The following is a 27,231-nucleotide window of genomic DNA, read 5'->3' as shown; positions in this document are numbered from 1 at the left end:
GGAGCCTGCCTTCAACAGCTAGTAAAATGCGTAAGTTACTGCGCTGGTCAAATCAGAAGTGAATGCATTTGTACAACTAGACCCCAGACTTGGAAGTGGACTTACACACTGCCCTACAATTCTAAGTGAGAAGGCAAAGAAAGGAAGAGACAGAAATACACTTTCCTCAATTGTTAATGCACAGGATGTGTAATTGAGGCTTTCCCCTTCATTGCACTTGCTTTGAAACATTAAGCTGTGCACCAAACAGCAAGCACAAAGTGAATTTTACATGTGAATTTTACTCATCTAGGACATGAAAACCTTGCACATCTGAGCTAACTAACAACAAATTTGAGCTTGAGTGAGAACCCAAGAAAAATTAAACTGAAAGCGTAACAACTTCATTGCAGAACATGAGCTCAAATCCAGATTGCTGGAAATATCCTTACAACCTTGCAGGAAAACCCCAGGGTCATTGGAGAGGACAAAAAGTGTGGACAAACCAGAGCAGCTCAACATGGAGTATCCAGATCACTAAATTTAAGACAAAATTACCTGAGAAAAAAAGCCTGGAGACTTTTCAGAGACTTTGAATAATCAGCAGTTCATCACTTAAAAACAGAGAGCATTTTATCCCCCCTCCTTTTTTTTTTTTTTAAAGATAATTGGGCTCCAAAATGAAGAGGAGTGAATGATTTTTAGGGGTGGCTTATGCAAACTAGTTAACCCCTTTCTGTTCTCTGGTTATTTTTTTTTAAGAGAGGGAAAATTCAGTAGAGACACAAATTTCACAGAAAGGCTGAAGAGTATAAAGCAATAAATATAAATCTTGTGCACTCAAGGTTTCTTATTCATGGGAAGAGCACCAGGAAGGAAGTTTTGATCAAGAATACGGGGACTGGCCCAAACAGATCAAACCCTTCATGTGCTTCAGAAACCCAGTATAGTGAATGTATCGCATTTCAAAAGAATGCATGGACACTTTAGAACAGTCATAGAACTGTGTGTCCTGGACATACATTTTCTTGAACTCAAGCAGAACACTGAGTTTATGCTGGATAGCAAAACATTCACCCCTTCCTAGTCTGCTGATTTGTTCTGACTTCTTTTCCAAGAGCCTTCAGAGTCATCACAAAGGTGACTGTGTGATGCTACAAACATTTCACCTGCTGTCCTCTGTCTCTGGAAAATGCTGTATGTATAAAGCATAAGAATTCACTACTTTGATATTTTATATTTAGCAGTGTAACTGTAGACATAATTTTTTAAAAGTTACTTGATGGGAGGTGGGGGAAAAGCAGCTTTCAATGAACTGGCACTCTGCCTTGTACCTAACGCTCAGGGTTCTTCTCAGAAGCGTAGTCTTTCAACACTTCAGCTTTGCAAGGATCCATTGCTTTCTGGATGTTACACTGGTAGTATAACTTTGTTAATACCTGCAGACAACCTATGTTTAGCACTTATTCAACTAAGCCTGAACAAAATTTTGTGATGTATCTGAAGCATTTCTGAGTGGAGCAGTTGTGAGATGCAAGGGTCTGGGTGGCTGGTTAGGATCCCTTGTGCTTAGACTTCAGCAGAGGTTAACACAAATACAGCAGTATTGCCAAACTGCTGGCAGAAGCACCAGTGGCATTCAGAGCAAGCTGGTGGACTACAGTTCTGAATATGCTTCTGTATGTCAGAAATAGGCATATAGCTGCTGCTAACATTTCTATTCAATGTTATTTGCTCAATTGTACTTATGAGTAAGTTGGACTAGGTCTATAGCGCCTTATCCATTCGTTTCTCCTGAAAATAATAATCCACTCTGGGAGTTCAAATCTCCATCTAGTTGGAAGCCAGGAGATTGCTTAGGTAACAAATTAGAGCTAATCTGTTCCTCTCATGATATATTTATGAACTCTTCTTTTCATGATTAAACTTGATTGCGAAAGGATACCACTGCTCCAAATAGCAGAAAAGCCGACATGCTCTGAATGCTCTTGCCAACACAAAGCAAAGCAGAAATACGAAGATCTTTGTCTTCCATTCAAGAAGTAATTTATGTTTAATATAAATGAGACACAAGTAATTGGCTTAATAAATACATCAAAGAAAAACAGGAAAAATCACAATGAATGTCAGGATTAAAAATAGTTCAAACTCTGATAAATTGCAGAAGATAAAACCACCATTTGCCTAATACCAAACTTGCACAGGAACTTGATAAAACACACTAGTTAAGGGATATTAAAGAGCAAGAGAAAAACGCTGGAAGAGAGTGTTAGAGAAGTTGCAAAGGATGAATGTGATTTTGCAAAACAGGAAATTGCAATTTAGAGTCTAATACTAAAAGCCCTGCAGCTACCCATTTTAGACATAGACTCAAATCCTGCTTCACAGGATGTGATCAGCTGATTTGCTAAGATATTTTTCAGATTCCTGTTGCTGAAAAGAAAGAATAGTTAATCCCCAGCATCTGACACAAGCCAATGTACAACAGGTGTACATCCTGATTTTTATCAATGTGTATATACAGAAAGACTTGATTATTCATTTAATTTTGATGTAAACAAAGAGCATGTGGAAAGGTTCTGAAAACAAACTGGAAAATATTTAAAAGTTGAAGATACTGTTCATGAACATGCAAGCTTGAAAAATGCTAGAAAATAAGTATTTTTAATAATATTCTAATTATTACATAAAATATGAATAAATATGACAAAGATTTGCAAAAAAGTAGGAAAACAAAAAAATTAAAGAAGGGTAAAGATCTCCTTAGACACAGTTCAGAAGTCCACCACTTAAACTGAATTCAGTCTTTTGTAAGGATTGAATATGAGACTATGAAGTAAAGATGATAAAATGTGATCATGACTTGGAAAAGGCAAAGCATCTTTACATGTGAAGGCAATATATATTATAAAAGTGTTAAGTCTCACCTTTAAAGAAACACAAATCACATTCAATGCTTCCTTGATCTGAGGATGATGTGATTCATGAACTAGCTCCTCACAGATCCAAATACCAAGGCTGCAAAGAGCAACACACCTGTAAAACAATGAAACAATGTTGGAGAATAAATTATTACGAAACATGCTACAAGAATATGCAATTATTATGATTCCTGATATGTCTTGCTGAAATCTAACAAATATATTTTCAATATTTTAAAAAGAACTCCACAAAAACCTTTATAATGCTGTAACCTATTTAAAAGTTAGCAAGTACCCTGCTGAAGGCATGGAAAAGACAGAGGAAGCACCCTTCTGAGCAACTGAAAAATCCAAGAGAACTCCTGCATCCCTATATGCTTTTTGGATTAAAAATACTACCCGAAATCAATGTATGGGAAATCTGTATATATTTTTCTTAAGACAAGGTAAAAAAATATGGTGGGATGTTCCTCCTCCCCAGCATGAGATTTTGCTTGTATTTGTTTAGAGCTTCTGACAAGAGGGAGGAATGTTATTTGTTAATATATATTTACATTTTTTTAGACTGACAATAAACAAAGATGTATAGAGGAGGGGTAAATGAATGCTAGAGACATTAGACATATTGTGATTATATACTTTACCTTCCACTATTGTGTCTTCATTTAAAATCAGGAAATAGGAGAAAAGTATAAAGGTAAATGGATGAAATTTGTTCAGAAACATTAAGGAGCTAGCTTAAGCAATCTCCAAATGTTCGTAATTATCTTCGAGAACACAGACTGCAAAATATTTCATAAACAACTTCAAAATTCAAAATGCTCTGGATAAAATTGGACAGCAATCCAAAATTAACAAGGTGAAAGCTGGTCATGGGAACTGCAAAGCATTACAGCTGGGAAGGAAAAATCATACACAGAATCAAAACAGAAGTGGCTACAAAGTTTGTGATGTAAAAAAATATTTTAAGGCTACTCAGAATCATGAAACTACTAACAGGTAGCAAAAATACATATTGGAATTAGTGCTACGTGGTAGCGTAAATAAGATTGTCAAGCCATCCTGTTTTGTACATTGTTACTGAAAACTCAATTGCAAAACTGCCTCCGTTACATTTTGATTAATGCAATTTAAGAATAAAGACAAATATAAGTGACTCTAGGAAAAGAGTGACGAAAACAATAAACAACTTTGGTAAATACTGCATGTGGATGAAAAGTTGAAGGGTGCACTAAGTCTAGATCACAATCACGGAAGGACATGATAAGAAATCTTCTGACATGCAGTAAGTCACTGAATAATTTGATTTCCAGTAGAAAAGATTTTTCCTGTATAGTGGTCATAAACTGAACCTGACTGTAAAAATTATGTAAGTATTGGAACAGTCCATCTAAAATTTTTGTAACTCTTCTTTAAGAAAATTTTCAGGACTGTTTAGGCAAGCTGCCTTACTGCCAGGAACATTTTAAACACACTCCAGCCTCAGGGGAGGAGAAACAATCTACACTTCCGTTACTTCCATTATATGCGTTTCAATCTATTTTGAACAAAATAAGAACATAGCATGGATTTCACAATAAATGTAGACAGGTTGTGTAAGCCGTCTCAGAAAATAAACCTTTATGATACAGAAGAATAGACAAATCTAAGTTTGTGTTACTATTTAAATTTTCATCATCTAGTGAGAACCATTCCACATCCGATGACACACTGAGATGCAAAATATCCAGTAGTCTGTAAGGTTTCAACTAAGAACATCAGTTTTGTTATTATTCAGAGTAGTCTCTGAAAAGACAGTGTAATATGGCTACAATGTTGTTATTAAAGAATCACAGACTAACAGCACAAGCAGAAGAGACGAATACCAAGTTAGGCAACCTATCACTTCTTTTTCAGACTGTTAGCAGCAGGAGAGGTATTTGATTAATACAGTTAATTTTTCCAAACAGAGATCCAAGTAGATCATATTTCAGATAACTGATTTCCCTGAAGCCCAGCTGGGTCAAGTATGTAATGAAACGCAAAACATTGAGCCTCTGTGGAAGAGATAAGGAATAAAGATTTATAGCTTGGGTTAACAGTTAACACCACTCAGACTTGCTAGAGATATACAAAGCTATGTACCTCAATTTCAAGAAATCTAAATTCTCTCCCAGGAAACTGCAAAGAGAAATTAAGCCTCTACTAGTGGCTGAGCCAACATGGCAAAAACATGATGCAGATACTAAATATGACCTCTGACAGTAACTGAGGTGAACTCCGTATTGCTGTGAAGCAGATAGTATGACAGAAGTTATTACCAAAAAAGACTGCGGATAAACTGCCAGTGAGCAGTGAGGCAACCAAGCTTCAGGAGCTGTGGGATCATCATTATCTCCACAATGAAGACATAAACCTTCTGTCTCCCAGATGAAGGAGAAGAGCACAGGTAACCCAAAGAGACACTGGGAACCTATTCCTTTTTTTAGTCTTCATTTAATATTATTATTACACACTGCAGTCCAACTTTGCATTTTGGGGCCAGCATATCTCAGAAAGACTGGGCAGGCACATGTGCCTCTGCTCCTGTAAACACACCCCTCACAGCCATACAGGATATGGGGACATGCAGCATGCTCCCTTCCAGCTCACAGCCACACTGCCAGAACTGAAGATGCTAATGCTGTGTGCTTCAGTGCCACAGGATCAGTATATTCTGAACCAACACATTTCAACCACCTTTTTCAAAAGCAAAATGGAGAGTGTAATGCTTTTTAGAATTCAGTTTTGCAAAAGAAAATGAAAAATGAAATTAAAATTATCTCAGAACATTCCTTCTGTCCCCTGTGTTGAGAGATACTACCACCTAAAGCAAGGAACAGATAAGTGAGCCAATGGAAACTGCTCTTGGTTTTTCAGCAAAACATTGTAAGGTTAAGTGAGCTGATCTTTCCAGTAACATTTTTCAGGCATACAGATCTAGTATTTTGCATTTGTCAAGTGACAATAAATTAGTTGAGCATATATAAACACTCTACCCAAATATATAAGGCACACAGGAATGCTTTTCCTTGGTAGGCATTACAGATTCCCGTTTCAATCCTATATGCAGGACTCTGTAACCGAAAGCCTCTGGGCATGGGTAAAGAGGAACAAAATCCTAAACAAATTAAGAAATGCAAAAGAACACTGGTTCTATCCAGTAACTATCCTTTCTAAAGTTCTGTATTAGATGGAGACCCTTAGGTTTAAGCATCAGAGAACTCACTCCCAGTTTAATGCTTAGCTCAGTATTTTCTGCTTCTTTTTCCATACCTTGGATTATTTCTTATGTTCAGATTAAATTGCAGGGTGCATTAAAAAATAACCATACCTCTTTAATAAATAATCTTGTCTTTCATCAAAGTAAAAAATGACTCTCTAGTATGCAAAATCAGGGTAGGCTGAGAAAGCATACAGCTTACACCCTTACCCATATTTACATCCTTTCCCATCAGTCACTATCAGAGAAAGAATACTGGGCTCAACCAGAATTTGTTCTGACACGTGTATGTTCTTTTAATATCTCTATTTACAAAAGAATTTGAATTCACGTGGTAGACCATACTTTTGATAGTGGTGAAGAAAACAATGAATAAAAGACATAAACTTTAAGTTCTCTAATATATCCACTTCAAAATGGTATAATAAAGAAAAGAAGCTACTGATTTAGAAGCTCTGTTTGCATGACATACCGTGCAGGACCAGATGGTTCTTCTCTTGCTGAACTTAACATAGTTTTAATTATAAGTTCCTAAAACAAAGAGGAAAATATGTATTGCTTTACTAAGAACTCCATTACATGAAGCATCTGAAAATTAGAACTTTATGATAGTACACACAGGCATGTTGCTTAGCTGAGTCTCTAGGTTTGTGGTCAGATTGTTTATTTACCGCTACTCCAAGCTTCTAGTCTACCTCAGATGCTCATTATTGTGCTACCCCCAAGAATACCTCACAGGTTATTGTTCTAATTTCTGCTGATGAACCATTTATCCAACTCTTGTCAACGTATTTCCATAAAATATCAAGGGTAAACAAAACCAACAACTCCCTAAGGCTAACTTTGCTAAATAGTGCTGAAGAACAGAATGAATTTATTAGTCTAAGTATTTTTTCAAAATTATGTTGGATTAAAATGTCTTTGGAAGTGGCTGCAGAACAAGTGACTACAGTACCTTAAGAATGATGTCAAGAAGAATTTTGTCTCAACTGTAGTGAAATGTCCCTAAAGCTTAGGTTGCTCTCAATAAAGCTCAAGAAAAAGCCATTATACAATAGAAATGAGAAAGAAGGAATTCAAAATTAGTCTCCAAAAGGGAGCAAAGCATACAGCAGCTTCCAAGCTATCATTTGCCTCTAATCTGATATAGTTTGGAAACTTATGGGGAGAGCCTTTCTTAGACATAGCAATCATACCTGACACACATACAGCAATTAAACACAAAAACTGAGCTCTGCCCAGTTGCAGTACACTGACACACTACTCAGCTCTGTGTTAAGATAGAGAAGATAATGTCTCCATTAATCTTTGTTTTTTGCCTAAGAGAACATCCTGATGTATAGAGGTTTTCTAAACCTGACAAATTTTGCCAATTGTGAATTATCAATGGATTAAATATTTGGACCTCTCCATCTCCTCATCTGAGTTGATCAAATCTGTGAGACCTGCACATCAGTGAGGTAACTCATCCTTTCCTTTTACAATCACACAGAAACACTTTATTATTAAGTTAATAGCAATTACAAAGTATGTTTACTACTATGAAGTTTGACAAGATTTCATGTGATCTTAAGCCTTATAATCTACTTGAAATTATTTCTGGAAAAAAATAGAATCTTAAAATTTTAGTTATTATTTCCTGTAAAAACATCATTATTAAACATATACTCGATAGCTGAATACTAGTCAAATATTCTTAATATTCCTACCTTAACATCTGTAAACTGTGACACAGCAATGTCAGGAATGTTAGGGTGAAGAGCTGGCAGTTCATGATATAAATTGGGAAAACAGACTAGAGATCCCAAAAGAACTTGTGCTTCAACTCTTGGTGCCTAAAAGAAAAAAAAATGGGGAGAAATACATATTCTTACTGCAATCAGGAAGCTGACATATCTAGCTGCCTTAAACAAGAATAATGGCTGAAACTCTACACAGCTATTTCCTTTCTCTTTCTGTAAATTCTTACAGCTGAGGAAACCTAGACCACAGTCCCATGAGACTGCTACTCATGCACACGCCCTGGTCCCATTTGCCAAGATGGACAGAAGGAAACAGAGAAATTGTTAGGACTACAGATAAATGACTGAGCTGCTAACTAGGCTTAGGTCTTACATTCTGCTAATTCATCAGGATGTAGAAAACAGGACATGACACGAGTCTTTGCTGGACATGACGGGTAACAGCCCAAGATGTTGACAAAGGCTTCCAACAGTACTTTGAGGGAGGGTGGATTTTATTTGGTTAAAGTGGGAATTATGTGAGAAACAGTCAAAACTCATAGACAATTAAAGGGGAGTATTAGGGAGCTTTGAGGGTGTATAGTCATGCAAGGCAAACAGCACCCAGGTACTGTATGAGGCTGAAGTTGCCTGGATAGCAATATCAGAAAACTGTTCAAATAGTGCTAACACTAGCAGATTTGAGTTCTCAAACGTGACCAGTCATTGCATAGCAGAGATATGGATTAATAAATACATTTTAAAAATAAAGGTAGAGTCAGATGGACACTAATTTTAAAACATTTTAAAGCACAGATAAATGGCAGTCAATTCTGAAAACTCTGAAGTAAAGACTCTGCTTCAGCAGTAATTTTTGCATTCCTCACATATTTTCTGGAGAGGACTTGCCCATGTAGTGTTCTAGAATAAACCTCTGACAGCATGGGTATTTGCTAACCATTAAATTGAATTCTGGGGTCAAGTTAACATCCTGGTCAAGGAAATATACTGCTAAGTTTTCTCTCAAATCCTTTCCATTCATACACAAATTAGAATTAACTGATAGCTACTTACATTGAGAAAAGAAGAAGCTGCCACTCTTCCTGCTGCTACAATGAAATCCATAATGAGCATGGTGGCACCAGGCAAACCAAGTGAAAAGAACTGAGGAGAGCAGTGCTTGATGATTGTATTGACAATATCCTTGCAGAAGGAAAAGGAAGAAAAGAAAAACAAGAGTATGAACAAGATGAACAATGAATAAAAAAAAGGCAGCTAATTACTAAAGGTAGAAAGTAAAAATGGAAGAAAACAAATGCATTGTGGCAATTAAGACACTCATTACAGAGCAGAGTAGCATAAAAAGATAAATTCCTTAAGTACACTCATATTAATGTAAACAAACTGATATATTAAATAGATCCATCTAAGCTTGGACAGTATTGTACAAGGTCAGTACCAGGACACATTTTATATTCATTTATACTTAGCTTTTAAAGTTCTACGGATGATTAACCATTCATTTAAATATGTACAAAAGAAATGCAGATAGCCAGCTATTAGACCTCCATGTTTAATCCTCTCCAAGTATCATCTGACTGTAACTTTAAAAACTGTATTACACTCTTCCATATATCGCTATGTAACCAAAATACAAAGAAAAAATTACAATTGTTATGTAACACCTCTGCTATATAGTTATACAACGCAGATTATGTTCTTGTAGACTTAGTGAGGAAGCTTTTAAAATTAATATAAAAAATGCAATTTCTTAAGAACTATTAGAAAAAAGTATAAAATGTTTTAATCCTGAAAAAACATCCCAAGTTCAGAGAAAGGCAAAAAAATAACCCTTTTTCTCCTTCAAATAGCAGTGATATTCAATAAAATGGCAGTATGCCATAAGATTTGCAATACAAGAAAAGCAGTGTAAACTGGTTGTTAAGAGGAGAGAAACTGGAGGTCTGTCCTATCCATAGACATCTGTGGAATAATTTTGGACTAGGACTAGTTCTATTTTGCCCAGTTAATGAAAACTTTGATGAATGAATCTTTGATCTCCCTATGCTTCTAACTGCTCCTCAAAGAAAATCACAAAACCAACTGTTTCACACTTCTGATGCAAGCCTTTAAGAGTGTTTAAGCCATACAGTATTTTCAGACTTGGTCATATTAAAACCTATGAAAAAGATCTACTCCCACTGATTAGATACACTCAGTATGCCTCACTTTGCTGGTTCCTGTACTTGCTGTATGAACTACGCCAATGCAGTTAGAACAATTTACTTTCCCACTAGCTAAACTGTTAAATCAAGGAGCAAGTAAGAACTATAGACCTTAAGAATCTGCTTCCTCCTCTTTCTTGCATGCTTCAATCTGTAACATACAATCGGTAAAAAATGAAAGAGCACCTTCTCTGCTCTCATGTTTGTTTAAAATGGACTCAAAAAAAAAATCCCATTTCCGATTACAACCAAAGGCAATTTATCAAAGTTTAGAAAAAGTATCAAGCACATAACTGTTTTCAAATCACTCAGTTGAAAATCCATTCAGCATTTCTGATAAAACCATTTTATTATTAAAGTTTGTATTAACCTGAATTTTGTAATTGAACTTACTTGATCAACATGAAGAAGTCCACAGTGCATTATATTGTAGAAATGAGTTAAAAAATCCCTGTTTGGAGAAACATCTTGTCTTCGTTTCATTGTCTTACAAATGAGTTTATAAGCGTGTAGCTTCCCTTGTTTGTATTTATCGGTCAGCATTGTTGCCTACAGTATTAGAATGATATTTATTATTAATAACTCAAAAAATTAAATAAAAAAACCCTCTCTGCCTACATGAACTTTTATTTCTGTTTCACTATTCAGTGCTCAAATTTACCTTGAACAGCCATGGTGTTAGAATTCTAAGTGGTGGAATTAAAACTGGTGGAGATGGTGAAGTTAGGTTATCAGTTGATATACCAAGATTGTCTCTTATCTGCAATTATTAAAAACACACAAAGACAAATATTTAAGGAACATATATAAAGTGTTGGGTTTTTTTTCTTCTGAAAAATCCTGCCCTATAAGGTCAGGTTGGAGAAGAGGTTCAGTTCTTTTACCTTGGCCAGATTCTGCCATAGTTCACACAGGTAATCAAAAACCTGAGCATGAATCTCTGGATCCATGATGCTGTTGACATCTCCCAAAATTCCTAGCATTCGCCTCCACATCACAGTAGCAACATCTGCATGCCACCCTGTAAGTGTTCCCCCAGCCATCACACTGCAACATTCTGAGGGGAATTCACTAGTTTCTGTAATGGAAGAAAAAAGTATAGTGAGACCTACTTCTCCAGCAAATGTAACAGCTATATCACAACTTTTCTTGCATAGCTTTCTTAAAACCAAAAGAGAGATCCAGCTTTCAGAGTAAGGTATTTCTTACCCATTCAGCCATCTCAACACCAGATTTAACTATACGTCAATTATCAAACTCTGTAGAGGAAGAATTCTCCTGTGTCATATATTCTTTCCATAAATAGCATCTAAGGTCACTGCTGGAGCCCTAATATGGATCTGATGGACCTAATAAGTCCACTCCATTTCTAACTGCTGCCTTACATTCTTTGGAGTCAATGAACATCCAGAACTCCACTTGCCTGCTTCCATGTAAATTTACATTTCAAGTTTACATTTTTCCTAATAAAACAGAAACACAACTTTCCTTAGAATCTATTATAAATGTATTTTATTGCAAATTAAAGAGAAAGGCAAGAATAAACTTGCCTCTGGCTGCTGTTCTTTAAGCAGTAAATTTGGATGATTGGAGAGGCAACATTCAGTAAGATAGCACCACAATCTAACCCTCACCTAGCTCTCTACACATCAGTGTTATACGACTAAATGTTCTTTTTTGTGTGGAAGATGAATAAGTTCATAGAATCATAGAATAGTTAGGGTTGGAAAGGACCTTAAGATCACCTAGTTCCAATCCCCCTGCCATGGGCAGGGACACCTCCCACTAAACCATGTCACCCAAGGCTCTGTCCAACCTGGCCTTGAACACCACCAGGCATGGAGCATTCAGAACTTCCACAGGCAACCCATTCCAGTGCCTCACCACCCTCATAGCAAATCTAGTTGTCCAAATCTAGTTTGTCCATACAAAGAAAACTCTGACAGATAACCATGACTAAAGTCTACTCCACTCACACTTAATTAGCTAAACAGCGACACAAAACTACCTAACAAGCCACAGTTTCAAAGCAGCAAGCATCCCACATCTCCTTTCTGCCCCTCTCAGATTTTCAAAACACCTCAGCATCAGAATTTGCTGAGATTTTCAGAAAATCTCACAGCTCCCACAGGCATACAAAGTCAAAATTAAATCTGCACTCAGCCTAATCACATAGCCTCTTCTTGTGAAGTTCTGGACCACTGTGGTAGAGACACTAATGGTTTCTAGGCTGTAGATATCAAAGTGCAAAGCAAACTGATGATATTTCTGCCCATCAGTAGGCTGCCTCAAGCAAAATAGTCTGAAATATAGATCAGATATTCTTCTTTTTCCATGAGACCAAATATGGGAGAAATGGGAACTTTGCATTTACAAAGTGAACACAGTCTAGAATTCAATAGCTGACATAGTTGAAGTAATTATAAATTTGTTTAAATATGAAAGGGAAATGAACAAAACTTCCAAGAAAAAATCATAACATTACTTTAAAATTATGTCTTATCATTTGTAAATCAATAACAAAACAGGCCATGGCAGGGCCACATACTAAATTAAGCTGCCATGACTCTAAGCATCAAAAAGAACAATTATAAACGTGTGGACTATTAATCCATTGCTAATAATTCCAATGAAATGAAAGATAAAATGCAAAAAGTTTTTGTTTGCTTTTAAAGGAAATTTAAAGAGTGCAGACAAAACAGCCTTGTACAGGATTGTTTACAACTAATGCGATACTAGCTACTTCACTGTATTGCATTCAAAAAGAAAAAAAGAACAGGTTTCTGTTTTCTGTTCCAGATATTGCCTAGGTCATCTGGCGTCTGTAAAACAGAGTGGTGGAGCTTCTCATCCAGCTGCAGATCCTTCTGCTCAATATGATCTGCATGAAGAGTGGCAGGAGAGGGTGTCTGTGATCTGGATCCAAGAGCAGATTGGATTGGAGAAGCGCTTTCAGAGCCTGCAAATGCAATTTTTAACAGTTACCTTAAAAGCCGTTTCTATTTTCTTGAGCTACTGAAATGTTGTCTAAACGTAGCATTAAAACTGAGCTACTTTTATGTATCAAATTGGGCCAAGAAAAGATAGAAAAACTATAAGCAGATCTCCCTGTGAATGGTGCTCTGAAAACAAATTACATGCAGGACAGCTGAGAGATTAACATCAAAATCAGATACGTAAATGGATTAACAGAGCTCTATTTTAGGTGCATATAATTTTAAATGTGTTTGTTCTGCAGCACTTTCAGTGCTCTGTAAAGTCAAAATTCTCTTCACATTCCCTCACCTAAATTACTCTCCAGCAATTTAAGCAGAAATTTTCCTGGAACAACTGTTTTTCCAGATTTATGGATGCATTCAAGTTAATTTATAAATAAAAGCTCAAACCAGTAACTAACAATCTTTGATGCTTATGTACCAATTGGCCTGAGAAAATCCATACAGACTGGAAGTTCTGTATAGTTAGAGGAACGTTATTTCCTCTAAGACAGGAAAATATAGGTGTTTGAATGGCGGTGCTGCAAAGGCATTTTTCCATGACCACCACTGAGCAACCTCTCTAGGCAACTATTTGGTCTCCTTTACTGAGAGACATGCAGAGAGGGAGCAGGTATTTGTATTTTATTTCTGCACTACATTGTTTTCACTTCCTGGATTTGCCTAAAGAGGCATATAAAAAGCTGACTCTGGCCAGAACTGTCACATCACAGAAAAGAAGAGAACAGATATTTAACACATACTTCCCTACACATCAGTGCATGTTAAAATAGAAGAATTCAAACCTATTTATTTTTAGCTTTAGATAATGTAACTGGGACCCAAAAGCATTATATATGAAGCTCAGCATTGGAGAGAAACTGAACTTTAGGAACAGAATGAAAAAATGAGTCTCCTAAAATAGTAATTTTCCCAATCACTGGCTGTGAAGTGCTCTTTCTTGTAAAGAGAACTAATTGTTTAAAGAACTTGACAGAAAATGTCAGTGTTATCAGAACAGAAATTGTAGTAAATAACCTTAATCGCTAAACTGCAAAGGTCTCTATCTGCTTTAAATGGCACAGGCAATGAAACTTTTGCCATCAATTTAAATCAACCCCTCTATGCAGGAGAGATTGCCACTACTGCTTCACACACAAACTACTGTTTCATGCTAGAGGTAATGATACTCTCCTCTTGCTACCGACCACGTGTTTTTCACATGCTTACAAAGATACTGTAAACTACACTTAAAAGATGTCCAAAGAAATTCTTTCCTACTTCTCTTCCATTCTGCTCATTAAGTGGGGATGGATGAAAGTCGATCAAGAGAAAGAGTGAGAAAGACTGATGCAGAGGAGAAAAAGTGAGGAAGACTGGAATACAGAGGGAAAGAAACGGAATGACATGGAAAGAAAGAGTGGGGAGACCTTCATATGATGGAAAAGAATGGACAGAAATACAGAAAATTTGCTGAACTTCTGGAGTCTTGTCAGAAGCACCAAGAGATACTCCAGCATATGTGGATCCAAATTTGACTGAGATTATGTGGGTGCAACTTGTTCTAGGACTAGTAAAAAACAATCAGTAGTAAACTCAATTGTGTGCTAAGAGTATGAATAATGGCTATATACCAAGAAGAAATTTTCCTTCCAAAAACCTTCAAAGCAAAACTATTCAGAAACACATAGATTTCTGAGCAGCCAAACCACTGAAAACTCACTTTTATGAGCATGTTTTGAGGTTGAGTTTCTGCATGGATTTGCTGATGTCTAATACAGTGAATTTAAGTTGCAAGCCTCCCTGCCATGGGGCTCTGCATACATGCAATTTTCACTAGATAGCTGCCTAACTTTTATAAAACTTTGAAGAAAATAATGTCCTTCTGTTTTCTTATACAGGGTTTGTGTGCCTATATCTATATATAGATACATATATAGATATCAGAAATTAGGCAATGGACTCCAACACTGTTGGGAGCATGGAACAGTCAGACAGAGACAGTGTAATTGCACAATTCTTGCTTCTTCAGGAAACCCACCTAAATGCATGTGACACACCAAAGCTGCCTCTCTAAAACAGTAGTCCAAGCAACAAGAACAGATAGCCATAGAATCTCTCAATGGATAATTCAATCATTAACTGCAATCTTATTAATGCAATTATAGTGCAAACTTAGACAAAAACACCAAATAGTAATGAAATTATTAACATATAAAAACAAAAAAAAGAACATATTTTCTGCAAGGACTTTCAACAAGCACAGAACAAAGAGAAAATGAAGAGAACAAAAGTCAAGCTGAACACTGCTGAACAAGCTGAACAGCAATGTACAAGAAAGCTAATACCATGCTGCTTTCAGCAGAAAGGCAATTTTAGAAAGTGAAATTGTGGCCAGGGAAGTAAAGATGTCTTTCAGTATCTCTGAAAATGCAGAATTTCTCACAGAGAAGATGACACTGTATGTAAGTATAAGCTTTCACAGGTAAATAGGTACTTGTTCCCAGGGTTGCAACAGGAATGGTAGCACATACCAGTTATGGAACAAGGAGTATGAAAATGACTATGGACATCTCATTTACAAATTCTGGCAAGAGACCATTCTTCCAAATACTTCTCAGAGAGGAAGATTCGCTCTTTCAGAAAGAAAGGTCATTCAATTGGGGTAAACTGCATCTCCTGGTGGATGTTAACCTAATTGTTATTCCCTCTTTCTTAAGAAACAGTTGGAAAGTAAACTGGTGGGCCCAAGCTCATCAACTGAGACTGTAAAACACTGCTTCCAAACAGGCTTACTTTTTCATGAAATCAACAGGGAAAGTAATTTAAAAAAAAAAAATAAAGAAAGAATTCTTAAGTTACATGAATGGAAACTGATCTTGCATGGCACAATAACTAACATTTTGCATATTAAAAGTTCCTCTCAGTTACACAACAGACAACATATAGACAGGTTAAGACATACATATACAGAAGAATTTCATGACACTTCAGCATGATACACTGATTTAAAAGAGTACTTTCAAAGCCTTCCAAGGAACAAACTCTTGCCAAAATTAGCCATTTGACTACCAGGAATAGGACACTTGTAAGAGACCTGGTAAAAGTTATGTGTTAAGAGTTTTCTCCCTGGTAACTGTATAGATTTGCTCATGAAAAATTTAAAATACATTTAACATCAAGCCAGGGATCATATGGGTAAGTCAGACAAAGGTTTTCCACTTATGTTACTTAATACATTACTTTTCAATAGCAATCAAAAAATAATTTGAATCGAAGAATCATCTTATATAGAATACAGATTCATTGCAGAAGCTGGACTTGCATTCTTCAGGGTAGGTGGAAAATATCTGAAATACATGCTCTTTTAAAAGTTTTTTTTAACTACTTTACCAGTAATAGTTGCAGCTTCAGCAGACAATGGTTGCTGATTGAGACTACTTGTTTCTGAATCTATGTGGAGCGTAGTTAGACTGGCCACTTCTTGCTCCTCAGCACTTTGATGCTGTCCTGAAATTGCATTGACGTCAATGGAAGCTGGTGTCCCTGCCTCAGCACCAAAGCTAAAATCTGTAGGAGGAAAGCACTATATTAACTGACAAGTTAAAAATACCATTAATATAAAACACAAAAGCTCAGGACCTCCAAATTCCTCCATGGAAAACACGTATGCGCATCTCCTATGTTGCTAACACGCTGTTGCAAATTTACATAAAATGTAACCATAGAAAGTAATTTTACTATTATGAATATTCTTGCTTCTGCCACAAAACTGTGACTACTTCTGGAGAAGACATTCCTATTGCATGTTCTGTATTCTGCTTAGTTGCTGTAAGTGCACCTACATCGAATCATAGAATAATTAGGGTTGGAAACATGAGAATAAAGTAAGAATAATGGAAACATACATTAAGGAATTTACTTCCAAAAACTATAAGCTGGAAGAAATATCCAAATTGGTTCGTAAAATGCTAACTTCAAACTAAAAATATAATGGCAAATGATATTCTAACAAATGTTTTTTTCAACACTAAAGAAAAAACGTCATGCTGAAACATCGGTTTAAATCTGATCATCAAGTTGCGTAACATCTACATACCTAAAACTGTAATTTCTTCAATAAATTCTACAACATAAATATTCTTTCTTTCTTACACAACAGAGAAAGTCATAATCCCTGGCAACCATAACGATCCCTTCTGTTGAACAAGGATGTGAATGAATAAATGAAACAAATAAAAAGCATTATGTTATTACGCAAATCATGCTAATTTTACCCTGATATTATCACTTAGTATCTTGATTAATCTATAGTACAGAAAGACTGCTGTAAAAATATTAGAAAACGTTCAAGTTTTACTTAAAATATTTTCAGAAGAATTAAAATAACTTCCAAAATAAGTAACTTTTCATTTTTATATTTTGTGCAGAACAGATGGATACGCCCCAGGAAGAAGACAATATTGCTTTGTAACTTCTGTTCACTGTTGTTCTGCTTTTTGTACAGTAGTATTCCAGTAGTGATTCATATAGTATACTAAAACCACAAAAGCCTCTCTCAAGGACTCTGCTTGCTCCCTTAACTTGTTAATGATTTCAATGGGAAATCAAAATAAGCTCTCTTTACAGAAAACCGCTGCCATACAACTTGACCACAAAAAGAGCAGAAATAAAAAAAAATTAAAAAAATTAATTAATAAAAGGGAAAGCAAACAAGCAATAAGAAATGCTATATTCATTTTGGAAAAATATACTTGCTTTCAAATTTGCGTCCATCATACTGAAAGGCGCTGAAGGAGTCAGAGTGGCTGTCTGAACTGATGAGGTCACTGCTGCCCGCGCTGGCAGGTGATGTCCATTCAGAAGGCACGCCTGGATCGTCTATAGGACGCATTTGGTTCTGTTTGTTCAGTGTATCAGGAAGGTCTTTAGGAACTTCCAGGCTGCCAGGACTGCTTCCTCTTCTTGTCATGTTCTAAACAATAAAATGACATGTTACCTTACGATCTTGAATTTTTTTTTTTTTAATAAAATGGAAAAAGCAATCCCACATTTGCAAAGGTCAGAACATAACACATAGTTTAAAAGTACCTAAACCAGAAATTGTCATCATACTCCATACATAGCCAAGACTTTCCAAAATCCCAGACAGGCAGCAGTAAGTGAAGAACATGTGCAGTCCCAGAATTTCATAAATACAGATTTTATTTGCAGAATGAATTTTTGGACACATACCTTAAAAGGCTAGGGTTCAGACTAGCAAGTGCCATACATGTATTAGGGAAGACTTGAGAGAAAAAAATAGTAAAAAGTATATTACCTCCAGATTATGCCTAAATCACTGAAGAAAATTTGTTAGCTTTGGTTCCAGACACAGGCAGAAAAAAATTGTAAAGGAATTTTGTGATTTCTGGCCTACAGACTACCATGCTATGAGCAAAAACTTTATGTACACCGCAAGCAAATGAATTTACTAATTCATGCATTAATTTTCTTATCTTAAGCCAAAACCTTGGTATTGACTTGGACACCAAAGACATGCATATAGCAGAAATAAGGCACTTAGATTTGTTCCTGTAAAAGTCAGGTGGTGTTTTATTTGGTGTCTCTTTAAGGTATTTTATTTTTTTTTACAGATAGGTTTGGTTCAGACAGAAGAGAGATAAAAGTAGAAAAGACATTTTACGAAAAATAATAATGTCCTTTTACACTGTGCCCAGTTGCTTCTGTATTCTTTTACCACCCTACTACTAATTAGAGATCTACTCAGACTGACAAGCTTTTCATGATACGTTTTAGCATTTAATAGATATACCAACCTAAAATTAATCTTACTAAGTTGGTACTCCGTTTTAAGAAAACATATCTATTTGTGTGCTAGGTTACAAAATCAGTGGCAGTTTAGAAGTATTTATTCAAACTTATCTTGGCTGTTTTTTGTTAAGTTGAATGAGACTATCCACCTGACAGTAAGTTTTGCACTGCTTCCACAATGGAGATTTAACAGATACGAAATTACAAACAGCATAAATTGGCATGAATCCAGGTCAAAGGCAAAGAAAAGCTAAGTGATAGTCTTAATTCCTTCCAATTCATAAAATCCAGAGAAATACATTTTAGTGAACTTATTTATAACATCACCGATGAGTTCACACATATATGTAGGCTTACATACTGAAATGTAGGAAGTTTAGAGGCTTACCAGTGCACTACCACTGCGGAGTCTCTCAGCTATAAATTCATCCATGAGATCAGGAACATTTGTATTGTTACTGCCAATGTCACTATCAACAGGGTGCAGCTTTTGACTCATGTCCTCTCTATTAGCTAAAAGCAAATGAACAACTGTATATAATAAAGAACACATGGAAGCATTTCCAAAACAAAAGGTAACAAATGAAAAAACTGCTAATTAACAGAAATTAAAAAAAAAAAAAAATGGCCAAACATGCATTTTAAGAATTTCCCTATTTTAAAGCAGATTCTACTTTAAGAATTAGTACAGCTTCTTCTTCCCACTAAGCAGGGGTTAGTCAATTTCCAGGACCACCTTTAAGAGCAAGAAGCTTACAGGTAAGCACTACTCAAAGTTGTTAATGCTTGCTTTAAGGATACAGCATATATTCTTCCTCCATATCATAAGTAACAAATCCTAAAAATTTTATTAGATTCCTACAGGCTCCTTCATTGCAGTCCTAATGAAAAAACAACGTGGCCAAAAATGTAAAGTAGGCTGTAGTATGTACTAATGACAAATGTCAATATGGCACTGTATACAGTTAGTATAAATAGTGCAAAGAAAATGTTATATAATTATATAATAAAATCACATGCTAGTTCATGGAATGAAACTTCAAATTCTGGATGGTCAATGGTTATGAACAAGTCATGAAGTTCACTCATTTACCAGTGTTACATTTTCAATATAACTATACAGTTCATATATAACTGTGTCTGTTACACCTGACTTCATGATCTTCACCTTTAAATTCTTGAAGTTATTTCAGCTTATATTTTCTCCGTAAGAATTTTTTCCTCAGTGTCATCTCTCATGAGACCACAGTATAACTTATTCTAATAATGAGGCTCTGTTTAATGTTACAGATTTCAAATAAAAGGTAGTTCTAAAATTAGTGCTTTCTAGATACCTCTTTTTCAGAAGTCTATATTCTGCAGAGAAGCAAATTACTTTTTTGAGACTCATGACAGTCACGTTCTTCTGGAGCTATGCTTATAAAGACTGCCCTCAGGTGGCATTAACATCTTGATGCAGGATGCATTACAGAATCCTTTGTTAATCATGCCAGCATAACAATGGGGAAAAAAAAAAGAAAACCTACATTACTGCTGAAAGTTATTTTATTGTTCATTTAAGGTTTTGTGAACTAAACCAATGGATATTAGAGTGCCAGCCTTCTTTTTTGATCAGTCCACAGAGGTCTCATAGTTAGCAGGAGAAAGACTATTATCATGAGACCTTCATGAACACCCATGATTCCAAGAAAAAAGAAAGCAATGGAAGATGTTGACAAGATGTAACTGCATCAAATTTGAAGAATTAATACAGAAAAGTCTAGAGCATGTTTTGAAAAAGACCCGAACAAAAACCTTATGATTGGACCCAGAGAACTGTCACAATCCAATCATTCCAGTAACAGGAGATTTTTGTTTCAGACTATTTTTGAAAGTTATCTAAACTGACCTCCAAATATAAATTTGAGGGGCTTTTTTGGTTTGGAAGAGGAAAAGGAGGAAGAGGAGGAGGAAGAAGAAAACACACTAAATGATCCAGAAATACAATTAGTTCAACCTAACTGGTTGAGCCAGGTCCTTCTGACAAACTACACTCAGAGTGGAAAAGCACATTTGAATAAAATATGCATTTGCCAATCATTCAGTAGGCTGAATTTTAAGGCTCTGCATGGCAGATGAAAATTAAAAACTCTCACAGCTTAATCCTTTATTAGGTCATTTACTGTCTCTTCCTCTTCCCTAACCTGACAGTATTCAGCAGCAAAGAGGTTCAACTAAATATCTTGAAAAGGAAAATTAGTAATTTAAAGTATGTAAAAGTAACTTTATGCTGGGAGAAAAATCAGCTGGCTGTAGGCGCATGCATAACCAAACAGGGAAAGCAGTGATCATCCCAAAGCCTTTTGATTGCTTATCAGAGCTTGCTTCAGTTGCATTAAGCCAAACTGGTGCTGCCTTTCTCCTTTTGCGCTCTGCACACTTGTTAGTGCTCACCTGCAGCTTTCCTTCCAAAATAGCCCATTACATGACTGTACAGATCCCTCAGTGGAGCCTCTGCTGGCATTCTGTTCTGCCTCTGTGGGGAAACATTTGCCTTCGGCTTCGAAAGAGCATGTACAACAGTTTTATAAACACCACCTAGGGAGCCCTGCTGTTGTGCTGACTCCTGACCTGATGCTCTAAAGGTGCTACGATTATGGAACTGGTTAACTGCAAAACCTTCTTTTTGCAACATGGCTGCTTGAGCTTCTGTAGATTCCTTAATTTGCTTGCTGCCAGCTGAAGCAGCATTGATCACATCTAGAGGTCTGTATATTCCAGGTCTAACCAGCTCCGTGACAGATGATGAGCTAGTGCTTGCACTGGTACTGCTGTTGCTGCTGCTACTACTGCCACTACTGAAGCCACCAAGCTTACGAAGTCTTGCTTTCCAAGCAGCCTCTTTGCTCTCAAGAGGATTGTAAAACTGAATTGATTCTGTAGATGGCCTAAAAGTAACATGAACACTATTTCTTTTTTTAGTTGTTATTTTCATGATTTTGGCCCTATGAGTCACAGTTTCAGATATACTCCTTTTAGTTGGTGATAGTTTGCTTGTGCCTGTGATGTGAGGCATTTGAGGGTTAACTTGTGTTTTAGGAAGAATTTTCTTTGCATGCATGGCACGTGAGTTGGTTACTTTTTCATTAAATTGGGCATTTTTATGCTTTTCAGCTACTGCTGCTTCCACAACTAAATCTACATCAGCTTCAGTGGCTGCTTGCCTGTACAGGTATCTCTTCCCTTCTTTATTGCTAGGACTACTTGGCCCACGATCAAACATGCTTTCACATTGTTTATCAAGATTTAATTGTCTGGCTTTATCGAGCACTTGGTTTCTTGTAAAAATGTCTACTTGAGTAGGTGTGATAGTATTTATAAAACCACTTTGTTTTTGCTCTAAGTGCAGCTCTGTGTTACTGGCTCTTTCTGTAACAGTGACGCTATTCGTGCATTGACCAGTCTGATCTCTATGTTCTAATCCATCCAGTGGTAATCTATCATTCCTATTTATTGATGTATCAACTTCATGAGCAGAAGCCTCACATTTATCTATCTCAAAGTTACCACAAAGTTCTTCTTTAAGATATTCTCTCAGAGAGGAAAGGAGGTCATCTTCACATTCAAGGTCAACATATTGGCTTTGTTCAAAGGCTGTGTTTGCAAATTCTACCGGCCCTATTAAATGACAAAGATGGTCATAAATGCTATCCCCAACTTCCAAGGAGGACTCTCTGCTATTTGTATCAGTGGTATGGCTTTCAGTGGATCTATGCATTGAAGAGGTCTCAGTGGAACTCTGTAAGCTTGGAGCATGATGGGATGAATTGTCAATGACAGGAACTGCACCTTTGGCTCGTTCAACTGTGAACGGTTCCAGGATGTCAGAGGTGCTGCTGCTTCGTGGCAGTGGCTGTTCCTCATTTAAAGCACCAAAAACTTCACTTGGAGCATCCTCACTCTGTGAAAAATGCCTGACTCGAGGTGGACGTGGAAGAATTTGAGCATCATCAATGTCTGTAGGAAAAAAGTATATGTAACATGCACTAAAATTACAGAGACAGTATTTATTTACCACTACATCCTAATTAAGTGACTTTAAAAGCCAGTAAAATCCAGAGCCTTGTTTTCTTAAGTACAACAAAAATACTTTTTCCAGTACTAGAGTGTTAAAACCACACGCACATAATATCCAGAACAGAATGTAATATAAATGAGTTAGACCATCAGAACACGTTTTTAAATGTTAACATGCATGAGAACAAACAGTGAGACCATGGAGCATTTGGAAATACAGTTAAAGCTAGGGCTGTGCCAATAAGTTCAATAATTCAACCAATATTTTTCCAGATAGTTTGTTCAGAAAATGGTTACCTGGAATACAAATTAGCTTAACAGTAGTACCCTGCATGGAATTTACATCTTTAGAAAAATACGCAACTCCAAAGAGAAGTAAGTTTTCTGGAAAATCATTGTCTATTGAAGTAACAAACTATTACTTTTTTAGAATTTGTATGAATATATAAATTACTGAAATATCACAAAGAATATTATCATATTATTATGAATATTATGGCGTATGTAATACAGAATACACCTGAAGTTTGTAAATGACAGTGAAGGGCAGGCCCTGTACAGAACAGATGACTATACATACTGGATAATTTAAATATACACCCTTCTTCCCTAGAAGGATGCTTTGTCTTTCATCTTCAAAATGCAAAACTAAATATTTAATGAAGGCTTACCTACCCCTCTTCTTCCAGTTTTACTCAAGCAAATGTGACATTTACGAGAACTACCAAATTAAGGACTCTGCTACTGAAAAACATCCTGCAGCCTCACAACAGTTAACATTAGAGTAAAACCACTTTTGTTTAGGAAGAGACCAGAACATTTGTTATGACCCTTTAAATTAGTTACTTTGTCTTTGTTGAGACTGCTAATGTACAAACCAGTACAAATAGTTAACTGCAATGAAAACTGCAGTTCCAACATGGACCCCTAGGAATTGTAAAGAGGTATTTTCAGAACTCTTCACATCATCCAGCAAACTAAAGAACCTACCCGCTCTTTTTCAGATCTCCTGGTATGTTCTAGGAACACTACATACTATCAGATCCTCAGTGTAGGCAAGACTAAGTATCTCTCATAGACAATTCAACTAATTGAAAGAACTCATTCTATGCCTTGCAGTCTTTTTATGGGATAGGCACTTGAAGAGTAAGGTAAAAACAGCTTTCTCAATTTTTTGCTGGTTTCTTTTTGATAGAATCCTTTATTGCCCAGATTTGGTTTTTACTACCTACCAGTTAAAAAGTTGTAGATGTGCTTTTAAGGTTGGGAGTAACAATAAAGAGCTTAAGTGACCGCCAACAAGAGTTACTTCTCATAATAACCAGACTTACCTTGTTTTTCTATGGAGAAGGTTTATCTTCAGGACTGCAATTGTGAATTTACTTAAAATAAAATTTAAGCCCCATTCCCTCCCCTAGATCTGTTACTGCCAGAAAAAAAGAAACTATGTTGAATTAATTTAAAACTATTTCACATCATTACTTCACAGATCCCTATATCTATTTCAGTAGTATTTAATAATGATAATCTGAAGTCACCTTAAAAATCTGTTTTAAAGTGCTCAGACTTTTCTGAGAATGTTACAGCTAGAGATGAGTTTCTTAATATTCCTTCTGAGCAAAGAATATAAACTGAAGGCATGAGATATATCTGTACTTGAGTAAATGGATGTGTTGGAAGAAAATAAAAACTGGTATTTCCATGCTCAGTATGTCAGAGAAGTTAAAATTTGAAAATTAAAAGTTTGACCTGATTCTAAGTTTACTGAGCTGTAAAAAGAAGCTGTTAGACAGGAAACAGAGAGGTCCACATTGGAAAAAGAGAGTAGGCATCCAAGCTATTTCAGAAAATAACCATGAACTGAAGCATCACAATATACGGCAATTTATTATCCTCTGCCTCTCCAGCTTTGACAAACAACAAATTTGTCATCATTGTTCTTGTTCAACTTGTAGCTAATTACATGAATTAACATCCCCTGAAATTAAAGGTCTCTCTCTGTAGTTAGAGCTTGAGAACTCTCTATTGACTTAGGCAGAGATTTACACAGGTTATATTTATATAGTCTCAAAGCTATTTCTTACAGCCACAAAGGAAAAGCCACAGGATTCAGCCAAAAATATGCATGATGACGTTACATATGAGATTAATATGTGTAACGATTACTCTGATCTCATTTTGACCCCTCAATATGCATCATTCACACCTTTTATAAATGCAACTTTTCTAAAGCAGCATCCTGAGGATTGCAAACTGTGCACATATGCAGTGATTATGATTTTCTAGGATGTTAAAAATTCCTGGATGCAGAACTTCAAATGCACGCCAAGCAGCTCCACATATTGAAATAAATTCAGCTAGATTTATTTCAATGTTGATCCAGTATTAATTTTAGGTGCTCATGTATGCATGACTAGCACATACAGGTACACAAACATTTTCAAACAAATGTGCAGTGCTTGTGCCAACAGAGATTTTTTTTTGCAGAATGGTGGAAGAAATTAAGGAAATTAAAAATAAACAGCTATTGCAATATTAGCACTGAAAATACAGACAATATTTAAAAACCCAAACAAACAGCTCCTTCATAAGCTCACCCTTGCGCCACGTATACAGCCAAATTGGGACATCATCTGTTCCTCAGGAGTTTTCACTAACTACACTGCAATTGTGCACCAGAAGGCTGTCTATCTGACACACTCTACATGCTCAGGAGAAATGCTGACCTGGTTCATAATATGTTAAGAGTGGGGAAGATACTGAAATTGGTAGTTGTAGCCAGTATCACCCAATCACAACTTTCCCTAAAGCAACTTCACTTTCTCTTTTTCTGCTAGAAGGCAGAAAGAAAAGGCAGCTTTTCAGCATCAATTGGAAGACAAATATGCTAAATCAGAAACTCATGGAAAGACATACTCTGGCAAGACAGCATGAGTACAAGTAGAAGATTCCATATAACATTGGGACTGGATTTTATTCCACCATGGAAAGTAAATTCAGAAAGTGGAGAAAAAAATAACATTGTTTGCTTCCCAGCTTTCATTTTGATTCTTTTGTAAGATGACACTCATTCTATGAGTTTTGGGGATTAAAAGAATAATTACAGCCATACTGATATTGCAATTATGATTTCTTTTATATTTAATCTTAGCGATTACCTAGTGATTAGAAAGCAAGGTTTTAAATGCATAATATACGTACCTTTTTCATGTTAATACTTCTTTTGATACTTTTAGTTCCACTGGATAAGGAAAAAACTCCCACCTGCAATTCACTAGTCTGTCACTGTGGCCCACTGCTTCCAGGAAATTTGCCTGTATCTCACCAGCACTTTTCTTCCACAAGTGGTCTTGTACCTGACATTCCTCAGCAGTTCCAGGAATGAATGTTTACTTTGCTAGTTACCCCACAAATGTGTAAGATTGTACTTCCTATGATTTTAACATGGAAATGCAGCATAATTTGAAAATATGAAGTAATAACAACCTTAGGAAAAGCATCCTCTCTATGGTAAGAGATTACCAGATATCAATATTGAGCTTCTGCAATAACTTTTGTTAACTTACTGACTGATCTTCAAGCAGAAACATTCTGTCTCAATAAATAACAGTGGGGTGCTCTTCCTTACTCTTGAAAATTAATATACTGTACTGAACATAAGGTAAAGGTTTTGGCATAAATGCTTTCGTTTGGACTACCTGTCGATTCCTCAGTGAGTTAATCTTTCAATGAGGAGTTTCATAGCTAAAAGTAGCTAAATACTACAATTTAAGATTAGGGTTTTCTATTCTTTTGAAATATTTGACATATCCTCGCTTTCAAGCTGTGTTGGATCTGAAAGTCAGTTTGGATATCAGGATATTCATATCATCGTGAAATAAAAGTAAGGGCTCTCACAGCTAGCTAAACATTATTCGTTAACCTAAATAGGCTTATAGTAGAGCTTGTTATTTGGGAAGTAAATTGTTTCTACATCTGGACAAAGAAGGCTTTCACAAAAGAATCTATTTATCATAAGAAGAAAAGGCAAGCAAAACAATAAAGCTCCATGTTTTAAAGAGAAAAGAGAGTGCACACAATAAAAACAGCAGAAAATTAGAAGAGCAAAGTGTACCCTGATCGGGCAGATAGATTTTCCTTTACTCTGCTAGTTCCCCATTAACAGCTTCCTTTGCTTCACTAGAGCTGTTTAAGATTATTAGGCACAACATTAGGTGCTGTTTCAACACCAATCTGTTTGAGAAGACACTAAAACCAGGAAGCACCTAGGACTTTTTTTTTTAATGTTGTAAGTGCAAA

General features: G+C 36.1%; 1 protein-coding gene across 3 annotated transcripts in view; it reads right to left on the bottom strand.

Moving 5' to 3' along the window:
- RALGAPA1 (Ral GTPase activating protein catalytic subunit alpha 1) overlaps positions 1-27,231 on the bottom strand; it is a 129,548-nt gene that overhangs the window by 59,175 nt on the left and 43,142 nt on the right. For 2 of the 3 annotated variants that reach the window (XM_057428635.1, XM_057428636.1), the window contains 12 exons: positions 22,705-22,872; positions 19,265-19,389; positions 17,821-18,037; positions 16,456-16,632; positions 12,894-13,046; positions 10,972-11,165; positions 10,749-10,847; positions 10,481-10,636; positions 8,937-9,065; positions 7,851-7,976; positions 6,614-6,672; positions 2,907-3,015 (listed from right to left, as the gene is read on the bottom strand). In XM_057428635.1, the coding sequence (XP_057284618.1) occupies positions 2,907-3,015; positions 6,614-6,672; positions 7,851-7,976; positions 8,937-9,065; positions 10,481-10,636; positions 10,749-10,847; positions 10,972-11,165; positions 12,894-13,046; positions 16,456-16,632; positions 17,821-18,037; positions 19,265-19,389; positions 22,705-22,872 (1,712 nt within the window). Of the gene's footprint in view, positions 1-2,906; positions 3,016-6,613; positions 6,673-7,850; positions 7,977-8,936; positions 9,066-10,480; positions 10,637-10,748; positions 10,848-10,971; positions 11,166-12,893; positions 13,047-16,455; positions 16,633-17,820; positions 18,038-19,264; positions 19,390-21,309; positions 22,873-27,231 lie in introns of all 3 variants that reach the window. The other variant, XM_057428634.1, reaches the window with a different exon arrangement.

The sequence above is a fragment of the Pezoporus wallicus genome, unplaced genomic scaffold (assembly GCF_028554395.1).
Source record: "Pezoporus wallicus isolate ANWC-B61680 ecotype Strahan unplaced genomic scaffold, APGP_CSIRO_Pwel_v1 contig_3486, whole genome shotgun sequence".
Lineage (NCBI taxonomy): Eukaryota > Metazoa > Chordata > Aves > Psittaciformes > Psittacidae > Pezoporus > Pezoporus wallicus.
This window is presented reverse-complemented; position numbering and strand designations above follow the sequence as displayed.